The sequence below is a fragment of the Streptopelia decaocto genome (assembly GCF_964273445.1).
Source record: "Streptopelia decaocto genome assembly, chromosome: 14".
NCBI classification, from domain to species: Eukaryota; Metazoa; Chordata; class Aves; order Columbiformes; family Columbidae; genus Streptopelia; species Streptopelia decaocto.
Window position 1 is genome coordinate 6,801,890 of NC_138669.1, and position 17,710 is coordinate 6,819,599.

The window sequence follows — 17,710 nt, forward strand, 5'->3', positions numbered from 1 at the left end:
GGGCCCTGTGAGGGGGACCTGCAGGATCAGGCTTTCTGGGAGGTAACTAGAACCTGGTGGAGAAATTATGTCTGTCTTCACAACAGCTTTAAGTCTGAGGCTTAAAATCCCTCTTTTCTTCCTAGCCTTTAACTGGGGTGATGCAGCAATGCAGGGGAGCCCTGACTTTGAAGTCCTCTGACAAGCAGCGCAGCAACATTGGCAGTCACATCTCTTCCAGCATTGCTCCCCTATTCCAGAGCAAAAAACCCCAAGTATTTCCAGTGTTTTTTCAGCATGCCAGACAGCAAACATTCACCAGAGCTCTTGGAGATGTTTCGAGGAGCGAGCAGCCACATGAAAGCCGTGGAGAACGTGCTGGCAGCCCCGGGTGGGCTGCGCTCGCTGCAGGCACCATCCTTCGCTCGGGGCTTTCACTTGGTGGGGCGAAGCCAACACTCCTGAGAAGGAACAGATTCAAAGATGCTGACAACTCCTTTAAGCCTCACGAATCTCGTGGCAAATGGGATTACTCTGTGTCCTCACAGCAGCGCTTAAAAAGAGCTTCAGGATCTGAACCTCAGGCTGGCCACGGTGCTTCTGTGACCAGGAGCCAGCAAATTACCACTTGCTGTTGTTTTTCTTCTTGTGGTACTGGAAAGAGGGGAGTTGGGCTTGGGCTGGGTTTGCTGCTAATCCTGAATTCGGGAGTCCTGAGCAGGGCCCCTCAGTCCTAGGGGCAAACACCACATCTTGGCATTTTTCTGGGCCATTTTCTGGGATAACACCAAGAACTGCCAGTGAGGGAAACGCTGCTGGATAACCAGGTGTCTCAGAAGCCAAGAGTCACTTCTAAGGTGTTTAGAAGTGCTATGATGGGGAACAAGAGACTGGATTAACTGGTGGCAGTGGGGTCTGCCCTGGGCTGAGTGCTTTGTGGTGTGCAGAAGCTCTGACCTGCCTCCAGGGATGCTCAACCTCCAACCCCCCAGCTAAGGCCACCTGAGATACTCACAGAGCAAACCAAGAACTCAAACCTCTCCAGTGCACAGGGGAGAAGCTGGGGGGGCTGTGGTGGAGCAGGGGAAAACCTGCCAATAATAACCAAATCATAACAATACTGACATTCCTGAACAAAGGAGCTATCTCTGGGCTCTTTCAAAAATACATTTTCTTGAACTGTATCTCCAGCTTGGCAAACAAAACTAAATTTCCTGACATGAATTTCCACGCAGTCGTGCCACTAGGAAGGAGACAAACAAACAAAAAAAGCTGAGAGAACTTTTTTTTTTTGTTTGCTTAAACAATATCTTCAATAAAAAGAACTAGAGTCCCTTCTATTTTCTTGGAAAGGGATGGAGAGAGAAAGAGGGAAAGGGGCAGATAAATAGGAAACCACAGGCTGTTCTGGGGCAGGAAAAGCAAAGGCCAGCACTGGTTTGCAGCAGGACCTGGCCTTGGCTTCGTTTCAGCGCTGGGGGCAGAGGCTGCCGGCAGAAATGTTTTAATTCTGGGTGCCCAGGCTCCAGTGACCATTCCTCATGCTGTACAAAAATACACAGATATTGTATATCTTCCCTGTGACGTTTCCCATCCCATGTGGATGCCCAGCTGGGGACCAGCCCAGGGTTCTCCTGCTGCTGGGTGCGTTTTCCCCTTCGCTCAGGTCCAGGAACTGAGGATGCGGGATGCTCCGGGTTTGGGGTGATGTGTTGTGTCCAAGGGCTGGACCGATGGTGACGGCTGTGATGGGGACTGGTGGGGTGGCAGCTGCAGGGTAGCCCCTCGCCCCCCCATGCACGTCCTCATGGTCCCACAGACCCTTCTGTCCCCTCCAGAGCTCCTTGGGCAACTTTGGAGATGGGGGACCAAGGCCCTGGGGGTGCTGCCTGCCCTGTGCTCCATCTGACCCCATTTGTCCCCGTCTGGGAACACAAACGGGGCTCCAGGGTGACCCCCCCACCCCTTGGGCCACTTCAAACAGATGGAGCGACGTAAATCTGGCAAGTTTTTATATGTACAGAGACACTTCTCAAACCTCCCCTCCCACCCCTCAAGTCCCCCAGTAAAAGCCAACAAAAAAAGCATTTAAAATAAAAAGTTAAAAAAAAAAAAAAAGGAAAACAACAACAATCAACCTCCCTCCCACCTCCCCAAAAAAACCCCCGACCCAGTCCCCAACTGGGTCTCAGGTGGGAAACGGGGACGTGCCATGTCCCCAGGTGTGGCGGAGGGGGGATAAAGTGACCTCTTCAAAAGGGGGTGCAGGGGGAGCCGGGACCCCACACGCTCCCGCCAGACCCCCGGCTCGCTCCGGCCAGCGGCGGGGATGGGTTCAGTAGTACGAGCCAGCCTGGGCTGCGCCGCCACGGTGGCACCAGCCCTGGGGACAGTCCTGAAGGGTGGCCCAGACACCAGGGTGACGGTTCATAGGTAAAAAGCTAAAAACCTCGGCGGGAGCTGACAGGGAGGAGGCACCGGGTCCCCCCAGCCGCTGTGACCCCCACCGGTGTCCCCACAGCTGATGGGCACCCTCAGGACTCCGAGGACGAGCGAGAGACGCTCTGGAGCAGCGATTTGTAGATGGCAGAGTTCAGGAAGCGAGGGTAGGAGTCTCTGTGCATGAGCGTGTAGATCTGGAGCTGCGCGTCGTCAAAGGTGTGCGAGGACGGCTCCTGCATCTTGCGGTTGATGACCTCCCGCACCCGCGAGTCCAGGCTCACCTGGGTGGCAGGGACAGAAACGGGGTGAGGGATCCCCAGTGACAAGCCCTGGTACCCACTCCTGTACCCCTGGGTCAAGCTCTCAAGTCCAACCGTTCCCCCACCCCTGGCACTACCCATGTCCCTGAGAACCTCATCTCCATGTCTGTTCAACCCCTCCAGGGATGGTGACTCCACCACTGCCCTGGGCAGCCTGTTCCAATACCCGACAGCCCTTTCCGGGAAGAAATTGTTCCCGAGATCCAACCTCAACCTTCCCTGGCACAACTTTAGGCAATTCTTTGTGCCTCTGTCTCCCCTCAGCTCCTGTTCTCCAGCTGAACCCCCCAGGTCCCTCAGCTGCTCCCATCACACTTGTGCTCCAGCCCCTTCCCCAGCTCCGTTCCCTCCTCTGAACTCACTCCAGTACCACACCAGTGTTATGGAGAGAGTTGCAGTGAGAGGCAAGGGGGTCTCCAGGTGCTCCCCGAGTCCCCTTGCTGGGCACATGGAGGTGGGTTGGGGTGTCCCCACGCTGGGGATGCTCTTTGCTGGGATGCAGCAGCATCTCCTCAGCCCGCTGGTGCCCTCCGGAGGTTTCAGCCCCACAGCACAACCCGTGATCCCACTGCCGCCTGTGTTCTGGCTGTTTTGCGGGGCAGGGTTGCTCCCTCCACCGCTGCCCACCGTGCCAGACTCATCTCCAACATGCCCCCTCCCCATATTGCTGCAGGACTGCAGCGGCAAAAACACCCCCAGCCCCATTTTAGCCTGAGCCACCCCCACCAACAGCCCCAAGAGGGGCTCAGCCCCGCACCTCCTTGGGCGAGAGGATGGAGATATAGTCCTCGTAGATCATCCTGGCCTTCTCGTCAATAGTGTGCTTGTTGCACTCGGTTTTGAGCTCCTCACACGCCAGCCAGAAGAGCATGTTCTCCTCGCTGTACTCAGTCCGCAAGAACTCCCGGAAGACGTTGCGACCCGCCGGGCTCTTCATCAGCTTGTCGAAGGACTGTGCCCAGCCCCGCACCTCCTCTGGCGTGGGTTTGGTGCTGTCAGGTCCCACGGGATGGCAAGGGGACAGCATTAGGGCCAGCTGGGGTTCCCCACTGCGTCCCTCCCTGCACAGCTCAGCCATGCTCATAGAATCATGGAATAGTTTGGGTTGGATGGACCTTCCAGTCTAATCCAACCCCCTGCAATGAGCAGGGACATCATCTCTCGTCCCATCCCGGGGGGACCGTGCCCAAACGCATCCCCTGTGCTCCCACTGAGGTCGCTCCTGCTCAGGCTCATCTTATTTCAGAGGCTTTTGGAGGTCGCTCACAGGGTCTGTCCCAGTTCCGCTCAGCCAGGCTGGAGCGTGGGCTTGATTTCGGCTGAATTTCACAAGCTGAGATGTATTTTAGTGCTGGCTTTGCACAAACACGGAAGGAAGCTAAAAAACTCTTCCCTTGCTGAGCCCCCAGCCAGAGAGAGACCAACATGGGTCCATCATCCTTCACAGCTGGGGAGGGAGGGAGGCTACTCCCCAGCAAACACTCAATACTTACTAAGGTGGTGCAGGATCAGTAATTATCAGTGGCTAATTAACACATCTGACCCCTGACCCTGCTGCAGCAGGCACTGCAAAGAGCACCCATGGCCAGGCTGATGCAGGGACTTGTACTCGTCCCCCAGGGAACGGGTGCTCGGTGTGGGGCACTCCTGGGGCTGGCTGCCAACAGGATGAGGCTCTGCCCTTGCGACACAGCCTGCAAGCTGCTGAGGTCCCTGCGTGTCTCAGTTTCCCTTTGCAAGGGGTCCAAGGGGCAAAACTGTGCAGGGCTGCAGCCCACGGCTCTGGGCTCCCCATTTCCCAGTGGGAACCAGAGACATGCTGCTGGAAGCATCATAGATCAAAGAATCTTTTCGGTTGGAATAGACCCTCAGGATCATCAAGTTCAACTGCTCACCCACCCCTGGCACTACCCACGTCCCTGAGCACCTCATCTCCCTGTCTGTTCAACCCCTCCAGGGATGGTGACTCCACCACTGCCCTGGGCAGCCTGTTCCAATGCCCAACAGCCCTTTCCAGGAAGAAATTGTTCCCAAGATCCAACCCCAACCTCCCCTGGTGCAACTTGAGGCCGTTTCCTCTTGTCCAGGAACCCCCCAGTCCCGCCACCCCGACCCCACTCTCCCCCGTGCCCACCCCACGGCGCTGCCCCTGCGCTCACCACGCTTCACAGTTTGGGATGGTCTCCAGTTTGGTCTCCCGGGACGCCCTCCATGCTCGCTCCCGGTCCTCGTTCCTAACGGGGAGATGGAAAGGTAGTCAGGGGCATTGGGGACGCACCCAGACCCCCACCTCAACCCCCCCAACCAGCCGTGGCCACCAAATTGCCTCCATTGGAACCAGCATCCCCAATATTGGTCCAGCCCAGAAGCCAGGCATGGGATAGCAGTGCCAGATCTGGGGTGTCACTGTCCCCTTGTCCCTTGCCCCCAGGGGTGCCGGTGGAACAAGGAGAGAGTGGCCTCCAGCCAACTTCCCTTGGCTCTTCGAATTTCGGCGCCCGGCGCCGCCCGCAGCGCTTCCTGCTTGCGACATCGTCCCGAGCCGCCCACACAACACTAAACGTGCAAACTTCTCCCCAGCGGGTGGGTGGGCGAAGCTGCGGGCACGTTCCTGCCCACACCACCCTAGGATCATCTGAGCCCCAAAATGGTCAGTACTGGTCACTGTCTCCTCCAGAACTGGGGTACAGGAGGGATATCTGAGGATGGAGAAGAGCAGATGGGCTCTTCAGACTCTGGGCTACCCAGAGAAGGAGGAGCTGGGGATACACAGAGAGGCTGGGAGATCATAGAATCACAGAAGAGTTTGGGTTGAAGGGACCTTCAGAGCTCATCTCATCCAACCCCTGCCATGAGCAGGGACATCTTCACCAGCTCAGGTTGCTCGGAGCCCCATCCAGCCTGGCCTGGGATGTCTCCAGGGATGGGGCATCCACCACCTCTCTGGGCAACCTGGGCCAGGCTCTCACCACCCTCAGCATCAAAAATTCCTTCCTCATGTCTGGCCTGAGATGCAGCCACGGGCAAGTGGCTGATGAGGTCCTTGGCCTCTCTGGGATGCTCAGGCCGGGGCGGGCAGGGGGATGGACGTACCAGGAGCAGCTGCAGCAGCAGCACCAGCAGAAGCAGCAGGCGTTGGGACGGTGGTTGCTGGCCGGTTGCACCGTTGCTGGAGAAGTCTCATGCCGGGACATCGGAAGGGGTGTCTCTGCGGACGCGGGTCCTGCGTACTGAAAAGCAGGAGGGCAGGGAGCAGGTGAGCTGTTGCTGCTGATTATCCCCCCCTATGTGCAAGCACCCAGAGATAAATGAGGGACCCTGTGCTGTGATTTCTTTCTGGCTCCCGCTTGCCATCCTGACCACCGAGATGGTCCCCGGCTCACCTGCGTCCCAGCCTCATACACGGTGCACGGGGGTGGGTCGTGCTTCAGGGGCTCTTCTACTGCTCTCCGCTCCTCTGAGCGCCCGGGTGAGCCGTGTCACCCCCCGGCTAATGTCCCTGCCGCCTCCTGGGTGGAGCCTGTGGAGAGGAAGAGGAGCAGCACGTGTCACCTCTGCAGAGGGACCCCCTGGCTTCGAGTGGCTCTGGGGGGATGCTCCATGCTGAGGAACGCGCTTTACAGGCAGCGGGCTGGTCATGGGGCAAACAGGGTGCAAGAAAAAGAAGTGAGAAGGAAAGGGGGGTGAGACACAGCAGCAGATGCTCTGCCAGCCCCGTGCATTGCCTGGGACCCCTCCCACGCTCCAGTGGTGCTGCTGGTGCAGGCAGGGCTGGGGGCTCAGCACCGGACTTGTGCACCCCCAGCCGTGCCCTGTGCCATGGGGAAGCATTGCTGGACCCCCCTGGTGTGTTTGGGCCAGGATGGGGAAGTCAGAGCCACTTCACAGCATCATGTGAGTGGAAGGAAATGTGCGGGGGTGAGTTTTCACAGCTCCCAGTGCTAAACTAAAACTTGCCCCGTGTCCGAGTCCAGCGCTCTGCACTGGCCTGACTGTCCCTGCCTGTCCCTGTCCATTCCTGCCTGTCCCTGCCTATGCCATTGGATCCGAGTCCTGCGCAGACTTGCTGAAGGGGATGGAGCCAGGGTGCAGGTCCCAGCTGGGGACAGAGCTGTCCCCAGAATGTCCCCGTGAGCCCATGGCTACAATCCAGTCCCCCTGTCCCCAGCCCGGCCATCGCCAGCAGTGCGCTCCATGAGCTCCTTGCCCGGGCCCTCACAAACCCTCTCTCTGGCTCCCATCACTCCTGCAGGAACGAAAAAGGAGAGAGTCTGTGTTTCACTCCCAATTGTCCCTATTTATAGCCCTGAGCGCTGGCAGGATGGCTATGACCTTGTCACCAGGCTCTGCTCCCTCTCCCACCGTGCTGCACTCAGGTCCCTTTAACCCCCCAGTTATTCCTCTTTCCTTTTCCTCCCCCAGACCAACCCTGTTCCAGTCCTGTGCCCGCTCTCCCCCTGCCCGCCCCACACCGTCCCGCTGCCGACCCCGCTCACCCCACGGCTCCGGGCACGGCTCCCAGCGGGGCTGCGGCACTAATTACAGATGAGGTTGTGGGAACGGGGCGAGCAGCAGGAAAACCTGATGGCTGGGCAAACCCTGCTCCTTCGCAGCCCACCCCGAAGCAAAGGCTCCACCGCGGCCCCAGGGTGCAGAGCAGGCGGATGGGGGGTGGCCAAGGGACAGGGACATGGGGACAGCATGTGGCATTGCTCCAGGGGGGCTCCCAGGCACTTAGCTTCTGCAGCTGGTGCTTGGCCTTGGCCAGAGCAAACCTGCAAGGGTTTGAGTTGAAATGCCCTGGAGAAGCATCAGGATGGAGCAGCATCCCTCAGCAAGGAGCATCCCACCCCTGCACCCACCGGTTGCATTCAGCACCCAGCTGGGAGGCAGAACCAGATCACTGCCCATCCTGGGTGCTGTGACACACACCCGGGGCCAACTCGGCTGCGTAGGCTGCACCAAGGGGGACAGGGAAGGAGAAGAGGGCTGCAAAGGCCCCCCTGGTCCATGGCACCACAAGGCAACGCTGGTGTGCTCTGGGTTTGCACCAAAAGACAATGCTGGTGTGCTCTTTGTTTGCACGGCCGGTTTCCCAGCCCCGTGCATCCCCTAACAACCCCACACTGCCCACCCGCCGTGCCGGCGGGGCCCACGTGCCACGGGGCTGTTTCCGGCAGCCCCAGCACCGGTGCTGGTGGATAAGGAAGTGCCGGCGGGTGACGGAGCCGACGAGAAGCGGAGGGAAGGCGAGCGTGCGTGCGAGGCTGCAAAAAGAGGAAGGCTGACAAAAAGGGGACGTTTCGCCAGCAGAGAGGAGACACACCCCAAAATCTGCCCTGGCCCAAACCCCACGAGCTCCCCAAGCCCCTCACGAGCCTTTGCCATCACTGCCTGGTGGCTGCAGAACCCGGCCTGGGAGTTCCCATGTGCTGGGTGTCCCCAGCTCATGTGCCCGTAACGTCCCCAACAAGGGTGGCACCGCCCCGTCCTCCCCCCGAACATAGAGGGGACCCCCCACGCAACCAGACAAGACGAGCGCTCGCCAAAATCACTTTCGAAGCGAAATCTCCCCTTACACCAGGTCAGCCCTGTCCTGCGTGGCTGCACACAAAGCACCCTGTCACCAAAGTCACCCTGGGCCAGCTACAGCAGGGTCGTGGCATTGGGGTGCCTGCGTGGGCACAGCTGGGGCAATGGCAGACACCAGCCATGGGGATGACACCCCCCCACGAACCCCACTTTCCCTGAGCATCCTGCCCGGGGACGATGCCCTGAGCAGTGTGACATCCCTCTTCGGCCACCCCCGGCTTTGCAGAGCGGGTGCAAACCAGCACAAACCAACGCGGTGCACGGCACCCCCGGCATGGCCGCTGCCGTGCCCCCGTGTGCCCCCCGACCCTGTGCCGTGGCTGCCGGGGGGACCCGGTGGCACGTCCGTACCTGCAGCCTGGCCATCGCACGGCGGTGGCATCGGGTGCCTGCCAGGGTGACCCCAGCGAGTTCAGGGGGTGCGCGGCATCGCCGGGTCTGCGGGCGGGGAGACGGGAGAGAAAAGAAGAGAGAAAGAGAAAAGAAAAGCGGCCGAACACATCCTCTCACAGGAAAGGGAGTGGTAAGGGAAGTGGCAAACTCAACCGAAGAGTTCAGACCTTTTTTGGGAAAGCCCCGCAGGGCCCGGCTGCTGTGCCATGGGGCTGGCTGTCCCTGCGGGGCAGGAGCGGGGCAGAGCGAGCCCTGGTGACGGCAGAGCCAGGTGGCCTCCCCGCTCCACACCCCTCAGCCGGGTCCCACAGCTGCCTGAGCTGGGTTCCCCCAGCCGCGACGGGCACCGACCGCAGCACCGGCTGCTCCCGGGCATCTTGGAGATTGCCTGGGCACAGGGGCACTGGAACAGCCCCACAGCTGAGAAACTGGCGAGTGTGGCTTCCCCGAGCAGTGACATGCAGGACATGTTCCCAGGGTGGGCATAGGCTGGTCCCCAGCACCCAGCTGAAGTGGCTTCAAAGCAACGGTGCCTTCTGCCACGCTGTGCCCCGGGTGTCCCCGAGGCTCCAGTGCTGCCCGCAGGGCGAGGATGTGGCAGCGAGGGAAGGGGTCGGTGCCCAGGGTGGGCTGAGTCAGAGCCACCCGGCAGCATCGTCCCTGCGATGCGGGGATGTCCATCCTGCCCGCCACGAAGCCCGGCTCCCTCACCCATGAGTGACTCACAAACAAAGTTGTTTGGGTTTTTTTACCTCTTCAGGAAAAAAAAAAAAAAAAAAAAAAAAAGAAGAGTGAGAGAGAGAGAGAGAGAAATCAGATGCCCAACCTCCGTTTCCTTGATTAAATTTGCCCTCGGCACCGTGGCAGGCAGAGGGCTCTGGCCTTGGCGCTGCACCCACTGAAACCTATTTGTGGTCTCTGCCCCCTCGTTCGTACGGCCTCACGCAGGTGGGAAAGGGAGAAAAAGGGAGAAAAGAGGGAGGGGGGATGCCAGCATCCCCTGCATGCTCCCCCGGGCACCCAGCAGCGGGACATGCCCATTATCAGCCCAGCACAGCGTCCTCCTCGGCACCACCACTTCCCTCATCCTCCCGGGGGACACCAAGCCGTTATCTCCTCTCTTCCCAACACTGCACAGCCCAGCACCCAAAAACCAACGCGGTTGCAGCACCACCATCCCAAACGCCACCCCGGCTGGGCAGAAAACCCCTCATCACCCAAAAGTCACCCTCTGCTCCAGCAGCCCCTTTTTCTGCCAGCACCCTCCCCGCCACCACGGCAGGGGCACCGCTCTGTTCCTCTGCTCACCTGAACCTCTTTCATTTTCCAGATGCTTTTCCAGGATACTTCTGAGAGCCGGGAGCTCCTGGGATGTGGCCACACTCCACGGGCAGCCCCAGCACCCCCAGCTCACCGGCCTTGGGGCACACACCAGCACCCAGCGTATTTCTATTCTCCAGCCACAGCACGAGTTCTCTGCCCCAGGAGGGACCTTCCCTTCGTATTTTACGGGTCAGAACCAGGAGGGCGACAGCTTTGCTGCTCATCACAGATTGCGGACGATGCACAAACCCCACCCGGTGCCAGCAGAGACCCCATCCCCAGCCAAACTGGGATCAGCCCCTCTCCAAGCCTCAGAGACGCTGCAAAACACCCGTCACCAGTCAGACTGGCCATGCTGGATAAGTGCAAGCCGAGCCCAGCAGCCCCAGCCACCCCCACACTACTGCGGGATTCTCCAATGTCTCGTAAGGGCTCAGCCCAGCCCGCAGCCCCCCCCGCCTTCAGGGACCCAGCACCTCATTCTCTGCCAAATTTGGCTGAAACCAACCATGGAGTGTGACCAGAAGCAGGCCGGCCCTGCCAGCAGCCCCGGCGGGTGGTGGGGGGCTGGCACCCCCGAACCCCTCTGTGCTGGGGTTACCCCTTGGGCAGGCAGCGCGGAGCCCCGCAGCTGCCGCCCGCCTCCGCCGCCTGGCCCAGCCACCTGCCAGCGCCACAGGAAGTTTTAGGAGCTATTTTTAGACTTGCTTTTCTTTTTTTTCCTCCCCCTTTTAGCAATCTATTAGAAAAAGACTCCAGAGGGGAGGCACGAGCCCCCCGCTCTGCAGGGACGGGCCTGGGTTGACCCTGATGCCACCGGCACGGAGGTGTCAGGGGTCCCAGGCACCGGCAGCGCCGGTGTCCCCTGGTCCCGCTGGGACGAGGGGGTGGTGACACTCACGTGGCAGCACTGGGCTGCATCCCCGCTGAGCGCGTGTTACTGATAACACCGGCAGATGTGCCCGCGCACGTGGCGGCAGCGAGCGGATGCCTTTGGGGAGCTCCTCTGCCCAGCAGTGATTTTTCTGCCATTCCCCGAGACTAGAAAGGCAGGTCCTGGCCAGGGGAACCATGAGATGCTGCATCGTGTCCCAACACCTCCCCGGTCCTTCACACTGCAAGGGCCAACAGCCCTGTGGGCACCTATCCTGCTGAAAAGGGGACGATGCCAGCATCCTTCTCTGGACCGGCCATCTCCTCTGCTCCCTGTCCCTCTCCGGGGTGTATTTCTGCACTGAGCATCCTCTGAGCCAAATCCCACTGTGAGCCCTCCCGAAAGGACGGCATGAACCTCTCCAAGACAGCCCAGCTCTCGCACTGAAACAGAGTTAATTATTTCATAGAATAAAAATAGCACCCGTGACAATCAGCTGGGGGATTTATTAAGGCAAGCCCTGACAATTATGTTTCTATTACTAGAGGTATCGCAGCATTGTTAAGGCAGATTCCTATGAAGCATTTGGTAATGGTCATGGTAATCAATACTCAGCAGGGGCTAAACCACATGGACGGAGCCTGGCAGCTGACAGGAGGGAAGAGGAAAGGGAGGGATTTGGCATCGGTGTAGCCAGGGAAGAGCTGAGCCGGGTGGGTGGTGGGGTACTCCTCATTCATGGGGAGCTGCCAGCACAGGACCCATTTGTCCCCATCCCAGTGCACACCAGTGCAGGCAGCACCATGTCCCCTGAGGACCACGGGGGAGAGGAAGGGGTGTTAGCGGTAATTTGGGGTATAAGGATGCTAGGAGGACCAAGGATAGGACAATGACGAATTGCCCCTTCCAAGGAAATGAGGAACCAGAGAATCAACCCAGGATGGGGATGAAAAGGAGGGACCCTGCATTGCAAGGGAACACTGCATCAAAGGGGTCGCTTACTGCGGCTCCGAGTGCTCCCGAATGCAGCCGATGGGCGATTTTCGCCCCCAGCACAAAACCAAACCCTGCTGGTTGCATCAGGAGACCCGGCTGGGCACAGTGAGGAGGTCTGGGAGGTTTGGGAGCTGTCACAGGAGGTGGGTCTGGCTGCACCGAGGACAGGTCCAGCCCTGTTCCACATTGATGTGGTCAGGGCAGGGCTGAGCCCAGCAGCCAGCTCAGCCAGCGGTGCGACCGGCCAGGCCAGGGCTGGGGACAGGGGACCGCTGCCCACACACTGCCAGCCCTCACAGGCACCTTTTGGGGTCTGGCTTCACATGGTGCCTTGCTGGTGAGCACCCAGGGCTGGGACATCCCCCAGACCCAATGTCACTGTGGGTCCCCAGCTTGCCAAGCCGAGCTTCTGCTTCCACCAGTAAGAAACCTCCTCCCATGTCAGACTTTGATCCAACAGTGAGGGACTCCAGGAGTCCCCCAGGAGACCGTCATGTGGGCAAATACCCAGGACAAGGACGATTTGGTGACCTGATGCCTTGTCTGTGGTGCATCCCAAGGGATGTATGTGACCCCTGTGCTGCGGTGACCGTGGCCTCACCAGTGCTGGGACAGCAGCAATGCTTTGCCCTGGCCCAGGCGTGACGAACAACGGCCAGCTTTGGAGCAACTCGTGTCCTCCGAGACTGGTCACACCAGTTATTTAAAACCCAACCAAAGGGGAAGAAAGATGGCGGGGTTCAGGAAGGAAACGCTGTCACCCTGCATGGCCCCTGTGCCACTGAGGTGGCTGCCAGCCCCGGGCAGTGCCCAGCACCCGCAGCATCCCAGTGCCGTTGGCTGTGGGTGGGTGCCCACAGCAGGCATTCCATGCTCAGATTGTGGCAGATTCCCTTGCTGGGGATCTCAGTGAGAACCCTGATGTGAAGGTCACGGCGATGCCCTCATCGAGTCCCTGGACGCCGCAGGATGTGGCTGTACCGTCAGGGGACACAGCAGCTCACCTGCCACCGCTGTCACGCCAAGGCACTTCCACAGCCCCAAATCCCTTCTGTGGGCTCTCTCCTCCTGGTGAAACCCCTGCCAGACTCACAGGCAGCATCCTTCCTTGGTTTTTCTTGTTTTCCAAGGCTAGCTGGAGGCTTTCCTTTCATTTTCCAGGGCTCCTGCCTGCTAATGCCAATATGCACCTGTTTGCTCTTCTCCTGCCCTTTGCACTGAAGCACTGCTTGGGCATTTGCTGTCTGACGGTAGAAACTAAAGTCCCGGGTGGGTTCATGCCTGCAGGAAGGGGAGCAATGGGAAAACCCAAACCCTTAACCCCAGCTCCCTTTGCTGGCTCCCTGACCCCCTCTATACTGAACCAGCAGTAAGTCCAGCTCTGGGACGGGCTGCCAGTGCACCCACAGCCTGTCCCCTGCACCCAGAGCCACGGGGACACCGGGGGTTCCGCTCCCATCCCATTGCTACCCTGGAGCCTCTGCAGCCTTTCTGCCTCCAGAGCGGGCAAGCGCGGACAAGCCAGTCAGGTTTGTGGCAAAGCTGGGCCCTCAAACCCAGCAGATCTTCGCAGTCTGAGCAAAGAGCCCTCAAAAGGTCAACCGAGGCTGTTTCCACGTGGTTAGAGAACTGGAAGGGCGGCATGTTATAAACCTCTACCACACATTTTCCTGCTGTCAGGAAAACCCCTTTTTTCCATGTCTAAGCTGAATGTTAAACCTGAACCCCAAAGGACTTTGTTGGTGTTTTCATTGCTGTTGCTGCTCCACCCTCCCACCCCGGTTAAATCTCTGCTCCCACAAAATGGCCAAAGGCGGGAGGCTTGCAGGATGGGCGAGAGGCAGAACATTCCCTGCTTGTCCCTGTAACTCAGCTGGGATGGCCGAGCTCCTGTGTGGCCAGAGGAGCTGAGGACGTGGGCTGGAGCCCATAGGGTGGGCTGGAGCTGATGGGGTGGGCTGGGGCATCGCCCCTCGTGCCCACCCCAGTGGCTGGGGAGGGGGCAAGTCACAGGCAGGAGGTCTCTGTCACCAGTTTCTCCCAAAAAAAGGAACACAGTGGATTTCAAGTCAAAAAGAATAGAAATAAAATCATTCTCCACACTCCCAGAGAGCACTTTTGCAGAAGGGTAAAGGGTTGATCAAAACTCAGGGGCTACTGCCTTCTTTTACACGTGCTCAGGATCCAGCAAGAGCCGGGATTTTGCCTTCACTGTAGTTCTACCCCAAAGCCACCGGTTCCCATGTCCCCAGGTCCCACACAGCACCTGGGCAGACTGGGGGGATGCACAGGGGACACCCCCCATGGCCTGGGGACTGGCACGGCCACAGCTCGTCCCCAGCTCGGCACGGAGCTGGCAGCTCCTGCAGCACATGCACAGCACCATTTAAGCCATCCGACTCCTGTGAAAAGTTACGGGTGTCCTGAAACCCACAGGCACAGCCAGTGGAGTTATTTGCCACAAACAATGCTGCGGCTCAGCGCTACCACCGCACGGCTGCGGTAATAAGGATTCGGGGCTTTCTGCAGGTCACCGTCCCCGTGCTGTGTGGGACAACCCACGGTGAAGCAGCTGGGGAAAGGAACGAGCTGGCTGAGCCCAGTGCTGGTGGAAACGAGCCGGAGGAGGCTCATGCAGCACTGGGTGCAGGACGCTATAAGAGGGAAATGCTGGTGGGGCTGGATGCCAGTTCCCCGAGCCGGCGGGAGCTGGGGCAGTGATGGGCACCCAGAGCAGCTTCCCGGTCTGTGGTGGGACTGCTGGAGGCCCCACGAGCCCGTGAGTTCAGTTTCTTCCCCTCTTACGCCACAGAAGATGTCGGACACTCTTCCCCCATCCTGTCCTCCGCATGGGCAAAAAACATGTTGTAACACATTGGGGGACAAAAATAACCAGTGATAAGGTCCAGTATCTTTTCTCCTCCCACAAATTAAGAGATAGCTATGAAATAACATATATAAACCACTGGTTTTAGACCCACACCTCCCTGAACAGCTTGTGTGATGGAAATGCAGGCAGAGATGTGCAGCGGCGAATAAGGAACTGAGCAGAGGGAAGTCTTGGCGGAGGCCGCGGGCATCGGCTCACCCGGAACCCGCTGTTATTTCAGGCAAGAGCCCGAAGCACCGAACCCCAAGAACGCATGGCAGGCGGCACAAAGGCAGCAATGCTGCCAGACCCGCTCCGCTTTTGGGGTGCTCAGGCATGGCCGGGGTCTGGTACAAGAGACCAGCCCAAGGAGCAGGAGGAGCTGGAAGGGAAAGGCAGAGCATCTTGCGGGATGGGTCAGGAGCAGTGACTCTCACCTCCTCTTGAGCTGACTTTGCAAAATGATTCTGCCCAGAGGATAAAAATGTGGAAGAAAAGCCACAGCAGCTTGAGCCCACGCTCTGCAGACACTGAGGAGCAACACAGCAGTTGCTTTGCCACTCTGGACCTGTTGTTCAGAGGGAAGAGCCCTGAGCACTCAGGTCACCCGCCCCCTTTGCAGGAGCCCAGTTGAAACTCAAGATGCTGTAGCCCAAGTCCAGCCTAAAACAGATTACAACCAAAGATAAGCAAAGGCAGGAGAGAATGCATTTTGGGAGGTGGCAGAGATGTGCTGCTCCCGTATCTCAGGCAGACTCAGCATTAGTTACTCTGCCAAGGTATTTTTCTCCCTTACTCTCTCTGGGTTTGAGTTGCATTATCTGATTATCTGCCTTCAGTTTCTTCTTTTTTTTTAATAACAATATCAAAATGGGCACCCGCGCCCTGACTGAGATATATCCATGTCACTAAATTCATGCTTCTCCACTATAATCTTATGAGGTGGAGTTAGTTTAATTGCTGAAGAACACGACTGTATTTTGATTAGCGGCTTGAGTCATTTGTGGGGAAGGGCTGACGCGGAGGAGCTAAAATCCTTGTAGGGAAATCTGATGTGGTGCTCTCCCTTGGGAGTTATTCTGAAATATGTGCCCACTGGGGCAACCCATTTTTCCAAAGAAAACGATATCCACCGGGCCAGCAAACACCACGGGCTGCGCTCATCCAGTGTGACACGGGACGAGTGTCTCTATTGACGGGGATGGTGGAGACGCATCCAGAGGGGAATGAACTCCCCTCGCAGCAGGGAAATCCCTCCCACTCACTTAACACTTTTTGTTTAGTTTCTTAAATAAGGCCATGGATCCGCGCCAGAGCAGCCTCATGGAAGCGGCGGGGAGAGGGAGCTTCCCGGGGGAACCTCTCTGTGCCCAGAGACGCACCGCGATCCACACACGGAGCAGCTTCGGCAGCTGCACCAGGGCCTCTCCATCCCTCACTCATGGGGACACAGCTCCAAGTCACGACATCCCATGAAACTGTCCACGAGATGGGCTTGTGTTGGGTGATGCTCAGATGTAACATCCCTGTGGGAGAGAGCTGTGTCCCGGACACCACTGAGCTGGGTCCCTCTGTCCAACCCTTTGGCCGCTTTGCTGCTGGAGAAGCCAGTGGGGACCGGAGCCCGCTGTCACCTCAGTCAAACCCCTGAGCCACAGTGCTCCCCATGCTGGCCAGGTCAGGGCTCCCCAGCCGCAGCCCTTTGCATCAGGGGATCCGCACAGGGAAGGATCCAGCCTAGCAAAGTCGGTGTGAGGATGCTCCAGCACCACCCTGGCACCCACCTGTGGGTTCAGGAGGGGCCGGGGCAGCCCTTGACTGGGGAGGCCTCCGTGGGGGGCGACCCCCCCTGCAAGGTACCCCCCCCGGGCTGGGCAAACCCCGGTGCAGCCGGCCCTGCGGCTGGAAGGTGCCCCCCTCCTTCCCCCTCCATCCTCCTCCTCCTCGCAGGAGCCCTGCCCTCCCCGGGGTGATGCGGCGGGGATGCCCCCCCCCGATCGGTGCTCGGGGTCCCTCCCGCCCTGCCGGCCGGTCCCTACGGAGCACCCCGCTGCCCCCACCCCCCGCCAGCCCTCGCACATGGGGCTGGTGACAGGCAGCAGCCGGACACACAGACGCACACACGGACAGACACACAGGCACAGCCCGACCTCTCCATCAACCCCGGCGCTCCGCCGTGCTCGGTGCGTGTCCGGGAAGCGGGGTGGCGGGGGGGGAGCGTGCAAAAGGGAGGATGCCTGGGGCGGGGGGCGCATGCAGAGGGAGCGCGGCAAGCGGGCGGGGGGGGGGGGGGCGTGCAAAGCGGGGTCCGCCCGGGGAAGCGGGGAGGGAGGCTGGGCAGGGCACCGGGCGAGGGAGGGGGTGATATGGGCCCGTGTGTGTGTGTCCCCGCCGCCCCCCAGCCCTGCGGCATCCCCGGGCCGGGACACCGGGTACTCACGGGCCGGGCATCCGCGCCGTCCGCGGCCCCGCCGCCCCCGGCCGCCGCCTCTGCGCTGCCTCCGGGCTCGGCACCGGAGGGAGAGGGAGAGGCAGCGGGAGCGGAGCGGCTGCACTGCGCACGCGTCCCCCGGCCCCTGCGATTGACTTCCTAAAGCAATTGCAGCTTTGGCACTTCCTCACGTCAAAACACACACACAGGGACACACACCCAGCGCCTCGCACCGGCACACGGTATGGGCACCCAGCACCCGCACCGGCACCTGGTATGGGCATCCAGCACCGGCACCCTGCGCCGGTACCCGGTATGAGCACCCAGGACCGGCATCTACTACATGCACCCAGCACCAGTAACGTGCACCCAATACTGGCACCTGCACCAGCACCCATTATGGGCACCCAGCACTTGCTCCCAGTATGGGCACCCAGCACTGGCTTCTACTACATGCAACCAGCAACATGCACCCAAGTACCAGCACCTTG

The 17,710-nt window shown here is 59.7% G+C and overlaps 1 protein-coding gene across 2 annotated transcripts; it reads right to left on the reverse strand.

Moving 5' to 3' along the window:
- Positions 1–1,253: 1,253 nt before the first annotated feature.
- RGS19 (regulator of G protein signaling 19) lies at positions 1,254–17,368 on the reverse strand. Of its 2 annotated transcripts, none has more exons than XM_082065183.1 (6): positions 17,229–17,368; positions 6,125–6,261; positions 5,835–5,971; positions 4,901–4,975; positions 3,499–3,733; positions 1,254–2,702 (listed from the first exon to the last, which is right to left on the reverse strand). In XM_082065183.1, the coding sequence occupies exons 3-6, from the start codon at positions 5,933–5,935 to the stop codon at positions 2,514–2,516; spliced, it is 600 nt and encodes a 199-aa protein (XP_081921309.1). In that variant the 5' UTR covers positions 5,936–5,971; positions 6,125–6,261; positions 17,229–17,368; the 3' UTR covers positions 1,254–2,513. The 2 variants fall into 2 exon arrangements, with proteins under 2 accessions (XP_081921309.1, XP_081921308.1); XM_082065182.1 differs by lacking the exon at positions 17,229–17,368 and adding an exon at positions 8,685–8,838.
- Positions 17,369–17,710: the final 342 nt, after the last annotated feature.

What these genes read in the sequence shown, in the direction of transcription:
- RGS19 (XM_082065183.1), bottom strand. Translation starts at nt 5,935, where the DNA reads ATGTCCCGGCATGAGACTTCTCCAGCAACGGTGCAACCGGCCAGCAAC. An exon ending in TGCTGCTGCAGCTGCTCCTG is followed by an intron (nt 4,976 to 5,834) that starts GTACGTCCATCC and finishes TCTCCCCGTTAG; the next exon opens with GAACGAGGACCGGGAGCGAG. An exon ending in ATCCCAAACTGTGAAGCGTG is followed by an intron (nt 3,734 to 4,900) that starts GTGAGCGCAGGG and finishes GGGACCTGACAG; the next exon opens with CACCAAACCCACGCCAGAGG.